This window comes from Apium graveolens, chromosome 6 (assembly GCF_009905375.1).
Source record: "Apium graveolens cultivar Ventura chromosome 6, ASM990537v1, whole genome shotgun sequence".
Classification (NCBI taxonomy): Eukaryota; Viridiplantae; Streptophyta; class Magnoliopsida; order Apiales; family Apiaceae; genus Apium; species Apium graveolens.
Genome location: NC_133652.1, coordinates 97,471,345 through 97,489,966, shown reverse-complemented (window position 1 = coordinate 97,489,966; position 18,622 = coordinate 97,471,345). Strand labels below are relative to the sequence as shown.

At 37.0% G+C, this 18,622-nt stretch overlaps 1 protein-coding gene and 1 pseudogene across 1 annotated transcript; both read left to right on the top strand.

The window, feature by feature from the left end:
* Positions 1-12,232, top strand: part of LOC141665327 (3-phosphoshikimate 1-carboxyvinyltransferase 2-like) — a 90,134-nt pseudogene extending 77,902 nt beyond the window's left edge.
* A 1,918-nt stretch (positions 12,233-14,150) lies between these two features.
* On the top strand, positions 14,151-16,424 carry LOC141667794 (UDP-glucuronate 4-epimerase 3-like). The gene has a single exon (XM_074474415.1). It carries the CDS (start codon positions 14,718-14,720, stop codon positions 16,020-16,022), a length of 1,305 nt encoding a protein of 434 aa, XP_074330516.1. The 5' UTR covers positions 14,151-14,717; the 3' UTR covers positions 16,023-16,424.
* Positions 16,425-18,622: the final 2,198 nt, after the last annotated feature.

The following is an 18,622-nucleotide window of genomic DNA, read 5'->3' as shown; positions in this document are numbered from 1 at the left end:
AAGATATACTTTAAGCTCTTATGGTCCGTATAAATCTCGCACTTTTCCCCGTATAAATAATGCCTCCAAATCTTAAGGGCAAATACAATTGCTGCCAATTCCAAATCGTGCGTTGGATACTTTTGCTCATGCGGCTTGAGTTGCCTTGACGCGTATGCTATTACCTTCCCGTGTTGCATTAACATGCATCCAAGTCCTTTATAGGAAGCATCACTGAATATCACAAATTCACCTTTATCATCTGGTAATACCAACACAGGGGCGGTTACCAACCTCTTCTTTAACTCTTGAAAACTTTCCTCACACTTTTCTGTCCAAACGAACTTCTCATTCTTTCTCGTCAATTTTGTCAATGGAACCGCAATCTTTGAGAAATCTTGCACAAATCTTCTATAGTATCCGGCTAATCCCAAAAAACTTCTGACTTCTGTCGGAGTCTTGGGTCTTTCCCAATTCATTACAGATTCTATCTTGGCTGGATCCACTTTAATTCATTCTTTATTAACTACATGACCAAGAAATTGCACTTCCTTTAGCCAAAATTCACATTTTGAAAACTTTGCATACAGCTTCTCTTTTCGCAGAATTTCCAAGGAAATCCTCAAATGCTCCTTATTATCTTCCTCCGTTTTGGAATAAATAAGTATATCGTCAATAAACACAATCATGAACTTGTCCAAATACTACTTGAACACTCTGTTCATAAGATCCATAAATGCAGCTGGCGCATTCGTCAAGCCAAATGCCATCACCAAAAACTCATAATGCCCGTATCTTGTTCGGAACGCTGTCTTGGGTATATCTTCCGCTTTGATCTTTAATTGATGATTCCCAGATCTTAAATCAATCTTTGAGAAACACGAAGCTCATTTTAATTGGTCAAACAAGTCCTCAATCCGCGGTAGAGGGTACTTATTCTTGATCGTCAACTTATTCAGCTCACGGTAATCGATACACAATCGCATACTTCCATCCTTCTTCTTTACAAACAACACCGGTGCGCCCCACGGGGATACACTCGGTCGGATTACTCCTTTGTCCAACAACTCTTGCAACTGAGCTGTCAATTCCTTCATTTCAACCGGCGCCATACGATAGGGAGCTTTCGACACTGGTTTCGTACCAGGAGCCAAGTCAATCGTAAACTCGATCTCTCTGTCTGGAGGTAGTCCAGGCAATTCATCAGGAAACATGTCCAGAAAATCTCTTATTACCGGAATATAGTCGACCCTTACAGATTCCTTCTCCACGTCCACGACATGAGCCAAATAAACCTCGCATCCTTGACGCATTAATCTTCTCGCCTCAATAACCGTTAGAAACTTCTTATCTTGCCTTTTTCCTTTAAATATCACTTCCTCACCTTCCTTGGTTTTTAACTTCACTTTCTTACTTTTACACTCTATTTGCGCCTCATAATTTGACAACCAATGCATTCCTAGAATAACCTCAAATTATCCTAACTTAAAAGGAATTAAATCAGCAGAAAAGTGCCGACCTTCTATAGACACATCACAATCGGGACAAATCTTATTAACAACAACTTTCTCTTGATTTGCTACCTCTATAATCAACTTAGGCTCTAGAGGGTACGCAACACAATTTAACTTATCAAGAATGCTTTCAGAAATAAAAGATCTGGTTGCTCCAGAATCCATCAAAACTTTTACTTCTACTGAGTTTATCACAAGCATACCTACTACCACGTCCACATCTTGCACCGCATCTTTCATTGACATGTTAAAGGTCCTAGCTCTGGGTTGAGCTGATGGTGCTGGGAGAGACGGCGGTCCAGCAATTCTGAGAACATTAGCCTTCTGCACAGGCTCCTTGCAATTTCTAGCCATATGGCCTACCTTGCCATACTTGAAACAAGCCAAATCAGGCTTCCTTATTTCATTTGAACATTCCGAAGAATAATGCCCCTTCTGGTTGCACTTAAAACATGTTATATCTAGCTTATTACACCTCCCCAGGTGTCTCTTTCCACAGTTCCTGCATTCTTGCATCTGGGGTCTGCTTTCCTTTCCCGGTTGTCCAGCTTTCTGGAAACGATTCTTCTGAGCTCCATTCCCGGGTCTAAACCTCTGGAACTTTTTGTTCTGACCTCCACCATTCTTCCCAAACTTTCCTCTAAACTTTGAACTTCCTTACTCTTGCTCAGAGCTTTCAAACTTCCTCTTTCTTCCTTCATTTTCTCTTCGAGCAGCTTCCCGCTCACCTTCCACTATCATTGCCTTCTGAACCAAAGCAGCATAGTTCTTGATCTCCAACATCGCTATTTGACTCCTAATCCACGGCTTAAGTCCCTGCTGGAACCTCTTATCCTTCTTTGCTTCAGTATTCACGTACTCTGGTACGAACCTTGACAATTGTGGATAACTTATTGAACAGTGTTGATGTCCATTATATGCTTGGTGCATTAAGAATGCTTGGCTTACGAGTGGAAGAGGATAGTGCAAATAAAAGGGCAATAATTGAAGGTTCCTCTGGTCTATTTCTAGCAGGAAAGGAATCTAAAATGAAATCCAGCTTTTCCTGGGAAATGTCGGCACTGCAATGCATCCATTGACTGCTGATGTTACCGTAGCTGGAGGAAATTCTAGGTATTTATATCAAAAAATAAATTTACACTTGGTATAGTAGCCTGGGGCCTATGAAGGTGGTAATGTACTCATCTAGGAGCCATGAGGCAGTACGTACTTTACCCTTAAGCTTACTGCCAGGACACTTAGGTTGCATTTCCCAAGTATTTAGACAAGCACACTTTTAGGTGCAAAATGGTATGTCTAATGGCCTGAAAAGAAAAATAAAATATTTATCATAGAATTCTGTACTTGACATGACCTGAGTTCTTGGTTGATTTCGGCACACCTATCTGATGGAGATGGAATATAGATCCTAAAAAAGGAAAATTCAAATTCCCTGATTTATGTGGCTTATCAGAAAAAGAGTCCCAGAACTTCAAGAATTCGATGCAACAAAAAAAACTAGTTTCAATATTGTTAACCTTTACTTAAGGATATTGTATGACCTTATTATCTGTTTCTTTTATCACTTGTATCATATCTAATTGACAACCTAACAAGGCTTATAAGTATCATTTTGTCAAGGAATATGATTTCACTTCACCCTAATTACATAGTGAACACTCCAAAAGAAATGCTTTTGTTCTAGCAGCTCCTTTGTGGTTTTTATCAAAAAATGTTATGTTTTATACTCTGCTGACTGTGTTAACTGACACTTATAGTGTTTTTTAGTTACATACTTGATGGGGTGCCCAGGATGAGAGAGAGGCCTATTGGTGATTTGATCACAGGTCTCAAGCAGCTTGGTGCAGATGTTGATTGTTTCCTTGGCACAAACTGCCCCCCAGTCCGCGTAGCAGGAAAAGGGGGCCTTCCCGGAGGAAAGGTAAAAGTTTGATGGTTTTTCAGGATTCCCTTTGTAGTTGTCAAGTCGATAAGTCGACTAACCTACAAATTAATATTTACTTAATTTAATAATATATGATCATATATATCTTTATACGTGGTTTCCTACAATAAAATTCTAACACTCCCGTACTCATATGTATATCAGTCATAAAATAGAGATGTTACTTGCAAACATATCTTTTTCCCCTTCCTTGTATACATATTAAAACACTGATTGTACTAATATATAAACAAATACATAAACAGATTACATGTATATTCAGTTTTAATCAATTTAAATATGCACACACACAAAGATATATAAACTGAGATTAGCATGTTGATTATTGATGATGTCGAGTAGGTTTCTTAGAATTTTTTATTTTTTTGTTAGAGTTTTCAAACTCTCCCATATGAAATAAGATATGCAGCAGCAAGAAACAAATGCCCTCAAATCCTGGATTCAAGGTTGACAAATAAAAGAACAGCAGCTTGGTCAAAAATAAACAGCTTGGTGTAAAGAAGCAGTAATATTAAGACAAGAAATAAGAGGCAGGTATCAAAAGACAGCTTGATTGTTAGGAGCATACAACGTATATACATGCATGTAGCAGTTAAGTATGCTCACAATAATAAAGAAAGTCAACTGTGGTGTGCTGGACATAATAACAAGCAGCCTAATTTTAGCTGTTGGTGTAAAATCAAAAGGTGGTGAAACATGTGAACAAAAGAAACCACAGCAGCTCCTAGAATTAAGGTAGGCTATCTGTTGAATTCTGCAGATGCAAGGTTGGCCAGAAAACTAGGAAATAAATAAAATGTGATGTAAGGCATGATGTGTATTTTAGTTTAATGTATATAAATAGCTTGAGCTGCTGTGTTATACGAGGAAGTAGTGAAAGAATTAGAAAGATTAAAAAACAGAGCTGAAGCTCTATTCTGTGTAATAGAAAAAGGATGTAGCCTATGTTGTTGTTCCTGTAGTGAAATCAAAAGTTGTAGCTTTACATCCCTGTGTTTTGTTTTTCATTTGGACAAACAGGCGTGAGTATACAATTTATTATTCCAGCTTGTGTAAGTATTTTATAAGCCCAAGCCCATTCCGTTTCCAATAAGTGGCATCAGAGCTAAGGTTTCGTTCGTGAAAAATGGCGACGATGGTGCAACCAAATATTCCAAAATTGACGAGTATAAATTACGGGAACTGGAGTATTCAAATGAAGGTATTACTCGGTTCTTACGATAATTGGGATATTGTCGAAAGCGGGTATGACGAGCCCACAGATGCAGCCACTGAAGCAGCCCTGTCAATTGCTGAGAAGATGATTTTGAAAGAGACCCGGAAAAAAGATAAAAAGGCGTTATATACAATTATTCAAGGAGTTGACGAATCAACATTTGAAAAAATTTCAAATGCAAAAACAGCAAAAGATGCGTGGGAGATTTTGCAGAAATCATTCCAAGGCGTGGAGAAAGTAAAAAAGGTGCGGCTCCAAGTTCTTCGTGGCGAGTTCGAAAATATTAAAATGAAGGCCTCAGAAAATATTGGTGAATATGTTACTCGTTTAAAAACAGTGACAAATGAGATGAAGAGAAATGGAGAAAGTCTCGATGATGTTCGGGTCATGGAAAAATTACTCCGTTCGTTGATGAGAAAATTTGATTACGTGGTTACTTCTATCGAGGAGTCAAAAGATTTGTCCACAATTTCCATTGATGAGCTAGTTGGTTCACTTCAAGCGCATGAGCAGCGGATGAACCAGTATGATGATACAAGCCATTTAGAAAAGGCGTTGCAAAGTAAGGTGTCCATTGGTGAAAGTTCAAGCAGTAGCAGTTCTGGTCGTGGAAGAGGTGGCTTTAGAGGTGGCTACCGTGGTGGAAGAGGACGTGGAAGACAGTCCTTCAACAGAAGCCAGAACACTGAAGGTTATCGTCCATCTGGCCGTGGTCAGAATTTTAGAGGACGAGGACGAGGAGGATTTCAACAAGGTGACAAGTCTCAATTTCAGTGCTATAATTGCAATAAATTTGGCCATTTCAGTTATGAATGTAGATCACCAAAAGTGGAAGAAAGAAGTCATTTTGCAGCAGCAAAAGAAGACAAAGATATTGGCACTGCTATGTTCCTCACTTATAATGGCAACGAGGAGAGCAAGAAAAATGTTTGGTATCTTGACTCTGGTGCAAGCAACCACATGACGGGCCATAAAGATTTATTTACGGAGATAGACGAGACCATCACCGGAGAAGTTACGTTTGGTGATTCATCGAAGATTCCAGTCAAAGGTAAAGGTACAATTACGATTGTATTGAAGAATGGTGAGAAAAAGTTTATTAATGATGTTTACCATATACCTGCTTTGAAAAGTAACATCATCAGTCTTGGCCAACTTGTGGAGAAAGGACATTATATACAGATGCAGGATAATTCTCTTCTCATCAGGAATCGGGATCAAGAATTAATTGCAGATGTGGAGATATCAAAGAATCGTTTGTTTACACTTGATATACAGACGAAGATGCAGAGGTGTTTGAAGATGGTCATTAAAAATGACTCGTGGTTATGGCATTTAAGATATGGTCATCTTGGTTTTTCTGGTTTAAAATTGTTGTCAAAGACAAAGATGGTGGACGGCTTGCCAGAAATCAATGAACCAGAAAATTTATGTGAAGCATGTGTTAAGGGGAAGCAACACAGACAAAGTTTTCCCGTTGGAAAATCATGGAGAGCCAGAAGGCCATTGGAGATTGTCCATACAGATATTGCTGGTCCATTTGATATTCCATCATTTGGAGGTAATAGGTATTACCTAACATTTATTGATGATTTTAGCAGAAAAAGTTGGGTGTATATCCTCAAAGAAAAAGCGGAGGCTCTTGATAAATTCAAGGAGTTCAAAGCTTTGGCAGAAAAACAAAGTGGTCATTATTTGAAGGTACTCCGATCAGACAGAGGAGGCGAGTATACTTCAAATTTATTTAAAAGCTTCTGCAGAGCACATGGAATCAATCATCAGTTGACAGCGGCATATACTCCTCAACAAAATGGCGTTGCAGAAAGAAAGAATCGCAATATTCTTGACATGGCAAGGAGCATGGTCAAAGCAAAGCATATGCCGAGAACTTTCTGGGCTGAAGTCGTTCTATGTGCAGTTTATTTGTTGAATCGTTGTCCAACTAAAAGTGTCAGAAACAAAACTCCAAATGAAGCATGGAGTGGTAGCAAACCATCTATTGGACATCTCAGAATTTTTGGGTGCATTGCATATGCACATGTTCCAGATCAGAAAAGGAAGAAGCTGGATGATAAAGGCGAGAAGTGCATCTTTACCGGATATGACAAAAGAAGCAAGGCGTACAGACTCTACAATCCCCTCACGAAGAAATTAATCATTTCTCGAGATGTTGAGTTCGATGAATCAGACTACTGGAAATGGAGCGACGAAGAAAGAAAAGTTGCAGGTCTGTTCTTTAATGATGATGATGATGACGGTAATGATTCCAACATTGAGGATGATGAAGATGATGATTCAACTCCTCCCCAAAGTCCAAATCAACAAACTCCTGCATCGACACCATCGACTGGAGGAAGCAGCAGTTCAGGGGGAGCGCCAAGGAAAATGCGGAGTTTGGATAATATATATGAAGCAACAAGTTCGGTACAAACTACCTTTGATTATTCATTGTTTTGCTTAATGGCTGAGTGTGATCCAGTTACATTTGAGGAAGCTTCTGAAGAAAGCAAATGGAATAAAGCCATGGATGAAGAAATTGGTGCAATCAAGAAGAATGACACTTGGGAGCTCACAGATCTTCCAGAAGGACACAAAGCAATTGGTGTCAAGTGGGTCTACAAGACAAAGACAAATCAGGATGGTGAAGTGGAAAAATACAAGGCGAGGCTAGTGGCTAAAGGCTACAAGCAGAGATATGGAATTGACTATGACGAGGTATTTGCTCCAGTTGCAAGAGTTGATACCATAAGACTGCTTACAGCAATTGCAGCTCAGAATCAGTGGAAGATTTATCAGATGGATGTCAAGTCTGCATTTCTGAATGGCTATCTTGAAGAAGAAGTCTATATCGAGCAACCACCAGGATATGTTCAGAAAGGCCAGAATAATAAAGTCTACAAATTGAAGAAAGCCTTGTATGGTTTAAAGCAAGCTCCGAGAGCATGGAACACAAGGGTTGATGAATATTTCCAGAAAAATGGTTTTGTGAAGAGTCCCTACGAGCATGCACTTTACACGAAAACAAATTCAGGGGGAGATATTATGATCGTGTGCTTATACGTGGATGACATGATTTTTACTGGAAACAACCCTGATATGTTTGATGATTTTAAGAAAGTTATGACTAACGAATTTGAGATGACATATATTGGTCAAATGTCGTACTTTCTTGGAGTCGAGGTAAAGCAAAGCAAAGACGGGATTTTTATATCACAGAAAAAATATGCGGAACAGATTTTAAAGAAATTCAGAATGGAAGAATGCAAGCCAGTGAGCACGCCAGCTGAAGCAAGTATAAAGCTCAGAATTGATTCAACAAGGGAGTCGGTAAATCCGACATTGTTCAAAAGTTTGGTTGGAAGTCTGAGGTACCTAACTTTCACTCGTCCAGATATTATGTACGCAGTTGGACTGGTTAGTAGGTACATGGAGAAGCCGAAGCAAGATCATTTCATGGCAGCTAAAAGAATTTTGAGGTACATAAAAGGTACACTTGATCATGGTCTGTTTTACATGCATTCTCAAAATTCAAAATTAGTTGGCTACTCAGACAGTGATTATGGCGGTGACTTGGATGACGGGAAAAGCACTTCGGGATATGCTTTTCATATCGGTTCAGCAATATTTTCATGGTCATCAAAGAAGCAACAGACAGTGGCTCTGTCAACATGTGAGGCGGAGTATATGGCAGCAACAACATGCGCATGTCAAGCTATGTGGCTAGGCTACATATTGGGCGAGTTAAATCTTGCAAAGGTTGATCCGGTTACTATTTACGTGGATAATAAATCTGCTATCTCACTCACGAAAAATCCAGTGTCACATAGTCGAAGCAAGCACATCAACATCAAATATCATTTCATTCGAGAGCAGGTGAATGACAAAATTGTGGAGTTGGTGCACTGCAGGACAGAAGACAATTTAGCGGACATATTTACGAAGCCATTGAAGCCGGAAGTGTTTCAGAAAATGAAAGCAATGCTTGGAATGCAAAGTCGAGTTTGAGGGGGAGTGTTAGAGTTTTCAAACTCTCCCGTATGAAATAAGATATGCAGCAGCAAGAAACAAATGCCCTCAAATCCTGGATTCAAGGTTGACAAATAAAAGAACAGCAGCTTGGTCAAAAATAAACAGCTTGGTGTAAAGAAGCAGTAATATCAAGACAAGAAATAAGAGGCAGGTATCAAAAGACAGCTTGATTGTTAGGAGCATACAACGTATATACATGCATGTAGCAGCTAAGTATACTCACAATAATAAAGAAAGTCAACTGTGGTGTGCTGGACATAATAACAAGCAGCCTAATTTTAGCTGTTGGTGTAAAATCAAAAGGTGGTGAAACATGTGAACAAAAGAAACCACAGCAGCTCCTGGAATTAAGGTAGGCTATCTGTTGAATTCTGCAGATGCAAGGTTGGCCAGAAAACTAGGAAATAAATGAAATGTGATGTAAGGCATGATGTGTATTTTAGTTTAATGTATATAAATAGCTTGAGCTGCTGTGTTGTACGAGGAAGTAGTGAAAGAATTAGAAAGATTAAAAAACAGAGCTGAAGCTCTATTCTGTGTAATAGAAAAAGGCTGTAGCCTATGTTGTTGTTCCTGTAGTGAAATCAAAAGTTGTAGCTTTACATCCCTGTGTTTTGTTTTTCATTTGGACAAACAGGCGTGAGTATACAATTTATTATTCCAGCTTGTGTAAGTATTTTATAAGCCCAAGCCCATTCCGTTTCCAACATTTTTTTCATTATAAATTTTGATTGGATTTTGCACTTGTCGACCGACTAGTCGATAAGTCGAGTGGTTAGTCGACCAAGTGGACCGACTAGTCGACCAAATAGTCGACAATTCGCAAGTCGACCTCTCCGGTCGATTTTCTCAAATCAATTAGTCCTAGTCGCGAGAACCGTGACAACAATGTTTGTACGTCAGATATGGTCTCAATGTTTGTAATTAATTGTATGTTTTAATATTCTAGAATTTTTGGTTTTTACTTTACTTGAAGTACGAAAGTTCTATCTTTATCGATTCATTATGAAATTTGATACCGATTTTCCGATGAAATTTCTCAACAGTGGATGTATATGTTTCTAATAACGGGTATTCATGGTATGTAAGAACTTTGGGGTGCGGGGGTGTTTTTACAGTATGGGCTATCATAGTGGCATAGAGGAGAATAAGTTGATGAGGCGTTGATATGTTTTTAATAGCCCCTTCTTCTCTATGGACAGGTCCAGCTATCTGGATCAGTTAGTAGTCTATACCTGACTGCTTTGCTCATGGCAGCTCCATTAGCTCTTGGAGACATTGAGATTGAAATTATAGATAAATTAATTTCTGTACCTTATGTTAAGATGACCCTTAAGTTGATGGAATGATTTGGTGTTACTGTAGAGCAAACTGGTAACTGGGACAGGTTCTTCATCAAAGGAGGTCAAAAATACAAGTTCCTTTCGACACTGGGTTATAATTATAAAGCTTGGCAGATTGGAAACTAACAGATTTAAACAAATTCAGATCCCCTGGTAATGCTTATGTAGAAGGTGATGCTTCTAGTGCAAGTTATTTCTTACCTGGTGCAGCTGTAACTGGGGGAACCATAACTGTTGAAGGTTGTGGGACAAGCAGCTTACAGGTACTGTCCACATTACGAATTTCTTTTGTTTAGAATGGTGATCTGTATCTGGAAGTAGCAGTTAATACATTCGCAGCTGTATTACAATGTTTGGTGCATAGTACACTTTTGCAGCCAAGTCATAAGTATATCGACTTCACTTGGTTGGTTTACCATCTGTTATACGAGTACCACATTAGGGCTATGGGGAAGCTCACAATTTTGTTTGCGGTAAAAGAATATTTTGCCAAATTGCCAAAGTTATGTACACTTTTCAGAAATAAAATAGAAAGTACTCACATCAGGAAGCAACTATAATTAAGAAAATGATAATATATTGCAGCCCGTCATTTTGTATAAGCTGTGTAACTTCTATGTATATTCCCCACGTGGTTTGAAAATTTGATTCAACTAAGGGTTAACTTGCTTTTATTTCTTCTTCAATTGAAATTTAATACAATCCTATTTTAGATCTCTTTCATGTGAACTACAATATAATGATAGTGGCGAAAAGGCGAGTCAATTTTGTTGATTGATCTATATGGTTTCTAATCCTGTGTTGTATTCCATGTCATTATCTCTTCATTTTTATAAGCTCACTTTCTTGCCTTTTTCTTTTTTTCCTTAGGGTGATGTGAAATTCGCTGAGGTTCTTGGTCAAATGGGTGCTGAAGTAACCTGGACTGAGAATAGTGTAACTGTTAAAGGGCCGCCTCGGAATGCTTTACGAAAGAAACATCTGTGTTCTGTTGATGTCAACATGAATAAAATGCCAGATGTTGCAATGACTCTTGCTGTGGTTGCACTGTTTTCTGATGGTTCAACGACAGTAAGAGACGGTATGTTTTAGCTTCCCTTATTGGGAATTCTACAGGCACATCTATTATTTATTGGGAATTTTCCGGGCACATATAAACAGTATTATGAAAAATAAATGTCTCAAGTGTAATTCGGTATCAGATCTTCTTCCAAATTGCCTTTAAAATTAACACAAACCTCAGCACCTAATGCGGAAACGTCTTGTTTTTATTAGATCTAATATTAATATATGTCGAAAACGAAATGAAAACTCCTGTTATCTGTGTTCAGTTGCTAGCTGGAGAGTCAAGGAAACTGAACGAATGATTGCCATTTGCACAGAACTCAGAAAAGGTAGGGTCTGTAGCTGTACACTTGTGATTCCTGAACACTCTTATATTGGTTTGCACTGTTACCCTTGTATTCACATCATTCAAATTTCAGCTAGGAGCAATAGTGGAAGAAGGACCAGATTACTGTGTAATTACTCCACCTGAGAAATTAAACGTCACCGCCATAGATACATATGATGATCATAGGATGGCCATGGCGTTCTCTATTGCTGCTTGTGCAGATGTTCCCGTCACCATTAAGGATCCGGGCTGCACTAGAAAAACCTTCCCCGACTACTTCGAAGTCCTCCAGAGGCTTTCAAAGCATTAAAATTATATGTTTTTCTCACCAAGCAAACAAAATGGACTACTAAGGTTGAAATTAAAAAATCATTCAAGAAAAAAGCCGAATTAAAAAAAAAATGTAGCAAATGTTGTAGGGAGATGCAAGATGGTCAAACATCTTCTCAATACGAAACATGAAATTCTCAGTAAATGTGTATGTTATGATGCAAGTGAAACTTGTATTAAATTTTGATCTTATGTTTAGAAAGAGTGATAGTAATGTATCCAATTTTAAACTTGATACAGGATCAAAAGTTTTTTTCATTTAATAAACTCTGGTGCTTTGAGTTTTGGCAGTTATACTGTGGCTTATTCTGGTGGTTTTATATTTATGGAAGTTGAAGTGAGTCTCATGAATTCAACATGAGAAAGACAGGAGGAAAGAGCAATATCACAAGATTGCAGTGATGCCATGTAAAGTTTATAATTACTTTATTCATACTTGTACTGTGGTGTTAGATTTTAGAAAGCATGGAACATGACAATGAACTATAAAGAAAGAAGTAATGGGACATGCAAATACTTTACAATCTGTGCCAGATAGTCACTTGGTAGCTCTATGGAAATTTATTTCTGAATCTTACATTGTGTATATGATACTTCTAATAATCTATATACACATACCACTAATATTTTAGAAATATATAGCTTCCCATTTTAGGTTGTATTTTGTTTGACCACAACTATTACCGAAAATTCCTTGATTAGGTTATATTTAAATATTTTGGTCATGTATAATTTGAAATTTAATTATCTAAAATTTTGAAATGTCAAAAGTGCAAGCAAAGGGCATATGCTGGATAATGATCACCACTCATCACATCTAGGAAGGCCATTATGTTGAATGTTAAAAGAAAGTCAGCATAAAACTATGCCCGGAATGCCAACAAGTTGGATTGGATATGGTCGGATTAGATTTTGTATGATTCAAATCCGAATTTTTATGTATGAGTTCTGTTCGGATCCAAATAGTAAAAACAAATATCCAATTTTGATTTATAGAGTTTTTTTTCGGATTTTGGGTTGATTTTGAATTCAATTCAGATATTTTAAAAGTAATTAATTAAAACTAATTAAATTTATATTATTATACAAATATGTTTGGTAACACATTATTTTTTGAATTTTTCTTATATATTATCAATAAAGGATTGTTGCATAGATTTTTACTTTCTTAAATGTAGGTTAAAGGTTGATCCGCCCGTGCCCGTGCTTTAGTTTAACTAAAAAATAATGCTCTACATAATAATTTAATTTAATATTAGCATCAAATATGATAAATTTAATTATCGATAATTATTTAGATATTGTTTATAAAGATTAGATTTAATTATTTGATCTATATAAATCATGTAATATTGTTATAAAATTATGTAAAATATAAATATAAATATGTTATCAGTTTTTTTTTCGAATCTTGGGATTGGATCGAATTTCAGGTCTGGTATCGGTTCAGTATATCTAAAATTCAAATTCAGATTTAAACTCTTTCGAGTCTGCAATAAAAATTTAAATCTGAATCTAAATTCAAAAGATCGAATTCGACTAAATTCAAATGGATCAAAACGGGTCGGGTAAAATTGTCCCTGATCCTGACTTTATTAAAAAAAAGAGTTACCTATGACTTTGATTCATTTCTTTTTGCAAGCATAACTTTCTGAAAAATCACTCCACTAATCTCTTACCAAACTACACTATGAAGATACACAGAGAAAAACTTACCTTTGCTCTGATCTTTACACAGATTTATTTATATATGTACTGTAGCTGGGTACTGACTTATATACTACTCTCTCTGTCCTAATTTATCTGTCCTGTTTGACTTTTTGTGGTCAAATTGACCAAATTTTGACTGAAAATTTCATATAGTATATATTCCAAAAAAAATTAAAAAAATTATATCATTAAAAAGTATACAAAATCTACTTTAATAAGTATTTTTCGGTTTTTCAAAATAATGAAATATTGATGTTTAATTTACGGTCAAAATTGAGTCAATTTAATTACAAAAAATCAAATATGACAGATAAATTGGGACGGAGCGAATACAATAAAATGCTCACACAAGTCACAGTTGATTTGATGAAGAAAATAAAGGAAACAAGTTAACTTGAGAATGCCCATTAATCTCTCCACAATTTTATGAAGTTCAAAAACCAGGAGTCCTCATAGTTGGGGTCAAAATCTCATCCACACCATCTCCAACAAATCTCAAACCCCCACCTCAAATCCCAAAATAAAATAACTCTCCTAAAAAAAGAAATCTCAAATAAAAAGATAAACAAAATATCTAAATATCAAAACTAAAAACAATATGTTATCCTGAATTTCAAAGTCCCAAACCAATCATAACCCAAAATTAAAATTTTGAATAATTAGTTTTTTGATATGATTCACTATCAGCCTCATTCATTGAACCAAGAACAAGAACATGATATTAATGATGGAAACCCTAGTTTTTGGAGATTACTACATTTAATTTACCACATTTCATCACTTTGACCCTTCTTGATCTCTTTATTAAGTTTCACTAATTTTGTTTAACTCATTCTTAAACTCCACCATTTTTGTCTAATGTCTACCAAGTTTCCCTCTTTCCAAATCCAACCTTCCATTACTTAAATCAATCATTAAGAAAACCCAAATCTTTCCTTAGTCTTGTAAGCAAAAACATCTTGAAAAAGTTAACCCCACACCCAGAACAAGAAACCAAGATTCCATATATATAACATACACACACATATAGCTAAAATTAGTAAATTTGAGCACCACCAACACCATTTTCAATTTTTTCACCACCAACTGATACCCTTTTTCATAAAATTCCAAACAGCATCAGCAATTTTGCAAGAAGAAGAGGGGATAAAGAAGAATGAAGATTCAATCTTAGATTTTCAAGAAAGCCCAAGAAAGTTGGGGTTTTTTTTGGGTCAAAAGATTCAAGATTTAGGGAAAGAAACTAGATTGGTTTCTGATGAAGCAAATGTCCCACATTGATGATATACCATCATCACCAGGAAAATATAAATCTTCATATGGGCATAGAATTAGATGGCATTCTTCATTTGCTAAGCTCACTTTTTGGTCTTTTGTGTTCTTGGGTTTGATCTTTATAATCTTCTTTAGATCGACATTTTTATCGTCATCGTTGTCTTCTTCAGATCTTTCAAGACGTTCTTTAAGAACATTTTCTTGGGGTGGCCCTAAATGGGAAAAAAGGGTTCGAAATTCGGCTAGAATTAGGTCCCCAAATGGGATCTCAGTTTTGGTTACTGGTGCTGCTGGATTTGTTGGAACACATGTCTCTGCGGCGCTTAAACGTCGCGGAGATGGTGTTTTAGGGCTCGATAATTTCAATGACTATTATGATCCGGCATTGAAACGAGCCCGTCAAGCTCTTTTAGAGCGCTCGGGGATTTTTATTGTGGAGGGTGATATTAATGATATGGTTCTTGTGAAGAAGTTGTTTGAGGTTGTTGCGTTTACTCATGTGATGCATTTGGCTGCTCAAGCTGGTGTGAGGTATGCAATGCAAAATCCTGCTTCTTATGTTCATAGTAATATTGCTGGACTTGTTAGTATGCTTGAAGTTTGTAAAGCAGCTAATCCGCAACCTGCAATTGTTTGGGCATCTTCGAGTTCTGTTTATGGGCTTAATTCCAAAGTACCCTTTTCGGAGAAAGATAGAACTGATCAACCTGCTAGTCTTTATGCTGCCACTAAAAAGGCTGGTGAAGAGATTGCACATACTTATAATCATATATATGGACTTTCACTTACGGGGTTGCGATTCTTTACTGTTTATGGTCCTTGGGGAAGGCCTGATATGGCTTATTTCTTTTTCACAACGGATATATTGAAAGGGAAGTCGATTCCAATCTTTGAGGCTGCTAATCATGGTACAGTAGCTAGAGATTTTACCTACATTGATGATATTGTAAAGGGTTGTTTGGCGTCATTGGATACCGCTGAGAAGAGTACTGGCAGTGGTGGGAAGAAGAAAGGGCCAGCTCAACTACGACTGTTCAATTTGGGAAATACTTCACCTGTGCCAGTATCTAAACTTGTGAGCATTTTGGAGAAGTTGCTGAAAGTGAAGGCGAAAAGATCTGTAATGAAGTTACCACGAAATGGGGATGTGCAATTTACCCACGCAAACATCAGTTTGGCACATAGAGAACTTGGATATAGGCCTTCAACAGATCTTCAAACCGGTCTGAAGAAATTTGTCAGATGGTACTTGAATTACTATGGAAATGTAAAGAAGAGTGACCAGTGATACGTTATATCGGTTCCGTGGTAGGATCATTCCAATTTTTGTTGATTTTGATTCATATGATTGTTTTAATCTCTCTGTTCCTTCAACGAATTAGTCATATATATCTTGATGAGGTCTTATAGTATCACATCCCAAGGTGAAGAAGTGAAGAAGTTTTGCAATAGAAAGAAACTCAGAACCATTATGTTTCTCACTCTTGGATTGTAATTGTTGTAGTTTTGTCATTGTAGAATTCACGACATATAGAGCAGTTTGCTGATTGGTGGCCTGTATCATCTTTTTGAAATTCAAATAAAATAGCACACGAGAGTTCTGTCTGTTATATGTTTATTGTTGAATGTTTAACTTTTATTTCTTATGTCTTTACTTGTGAGATGCAGTGGACTTTGTTGTATTAATGAAACCGAGTTTTGTTTTTGGTTTCTGTTAATCTTCAGTTATAAATGTAAAGGTAATATAACCTTTTGTTGTAAATCTCACTAACAAATATAGCACCATAGAAGTAAGTGTATAAAGAATTTAGTAAGTTTAGGCCAAGACCACAGTTAACAAAACAAAGCATGCAGGTAAAAAAAATCAGTAACTGAAATAACGAGGAGAGAAAGAAAGATGTACCCGAAACTATAGCTTTTAACAGTGACTGAAATAAAGGTTCACAGATACAAAATGTCAAGAGAAATGATCACAGCTGAGTCACCAGACCTTGCTCGAAGTCCTGGCTGCTCTTGAAGAGAATATTGCCCCTACCTGCTGCGTTTGGGATGCGCACAATATCTCCACCAGGATAAAACAGCTCGGAGTTTATGTTAACAGCAGCAACAAAAGCTCCACTTCGACCAACACCTCAGTCGCCGGAAAATATCAGCACTTCAGGACTTGTGGGAGAGAAATGCAGAGAGGTTGAAGAGAAGAGAAGAGAATGTAGTGTGTATATTTTATACATTCAGTTTAGTCTCTATTTATAGGAGAGGAAAAATGAAACTGTCAACACACTTAATGTCTGAATTAAATTGCTTCATTAATGAAAAAATCAAAACTGATCAGATTTTGAATTTAAATTATTTGTAACAGCTTTTCACATTAACACCCACATTATTATCAGAACTTAAGTTAAGTTCTGATTTGATTCATCAGTACTTAAATTCTGATTCTGATATCAGAACTTGTTAAGTTCTGATTTTATTCATCAGTTCTTAAGTTCTGATTCTGATATCAGAACTTGTTACAGATCAGATTATTTGCAGGTTCAATATATTTAGACTAAGCCCACTAACAAAGTGACTTAGCCTATTTCAGTACCCAGCCCAATAATCCAGTCACGGATAAATAAATTCGAATTAAAATAATTCTCAAATAAATAAAATCCACGTCCGGTCCGGTCCGGTCCGGTGCGGTACGGGGCGGGGCGCGCGTGTGCGCGTGAAGCACACAACAACACAATGGACCATCACACACCTTAGTAGTTGTATACTACTCATGTGGGTAATACCATATAAAGCACACAACCCCCTTTATTTATTTCAATGTGGGACAAACATTCTCAAATTTTCCAAGCTTTTCCAAGCTACTTTCAACTCTCATTTCATATGGATTTCATTAAGAAAATTCTTAAAACCATACATGAAAATTTAAGTTCAAATATCATTGAACAATTTCCAATCATTAGATTTTAGGATTAACATCAAGAACATAATTAAATTAAGCTCTAAAATCCTAATTTTCTAACAATCCCCCACAAATCCATACAGAAATGCGATCAATTTCCCATCATGACTTGTTTTTCAGAGTCGGTACCCTTCCGAGTTTGAACCCTCCTAATTCCTCTACTTCAATGGCTATCGGACTCAGATGGAATGTTTCACCTTGAATATTAATCCGTTTGGTATAACCATATTCCATAGACAACGACAAGTCAAAGGTTATGGTGCCAATCTACGGCTTTGAGACATTAATGGTCATGTCTCGATCCTGTTCGTCGAATGCTTCAAGGATTAACCCTATCCTCTAATTGCGACCACACAATTACATTCGCTTAGCTGGGCATCTCCAGAGATATACTGCCTCTATCTCGTCAAATGACTTGATCCCATTCAGAGTTTTAACACTCTTGCTTTTCTGGCAGTGTCAGTACCTTCTAGGTTTACAGGGGATAGACTCAGATACTATAATATCATCTATGTAGCAAAGGTACTACCAACTCATCCTTACAGCTTGTTATTACCCATTGAATACACTTCGAGGGATCTCCTCTCATGTGTATTGGGTTCCCACTGTTGATGAATTATGATGGGTTGACAATCCCATCCCCAACCTTGACTTAAGGACCACTGCAGGTTCCAGTCCTTTAGTAAGAGGATCAGCTATATTATTCTGAGTTCCTATGAACTCTATAGCTATGATCCTATCAGTCACTAAACCCCTTATAGACTTGAGTCTAACTTGGATGTGTCTCTTAGTTTTAGCATTATGCTTTTTACTGCTAATCTTGTCGATAGTTGTTCGACTATCACAGTGAATAGCAATAGCAGGAAGCGGTCTGCTTACTACAGGTATTGCAGACATAAGTCCGTGTAACCATTCAGCCTCCGTCCCTGTGGCAT

Coding starts and splice junctions, on each gene's coding strand:
- LOC141667794 (XM_074474415.1), top strand. CDS start 14,718: ATGAAGCAAATGTCCCACATTGATGATATACCATCATCACCAGGAAAA.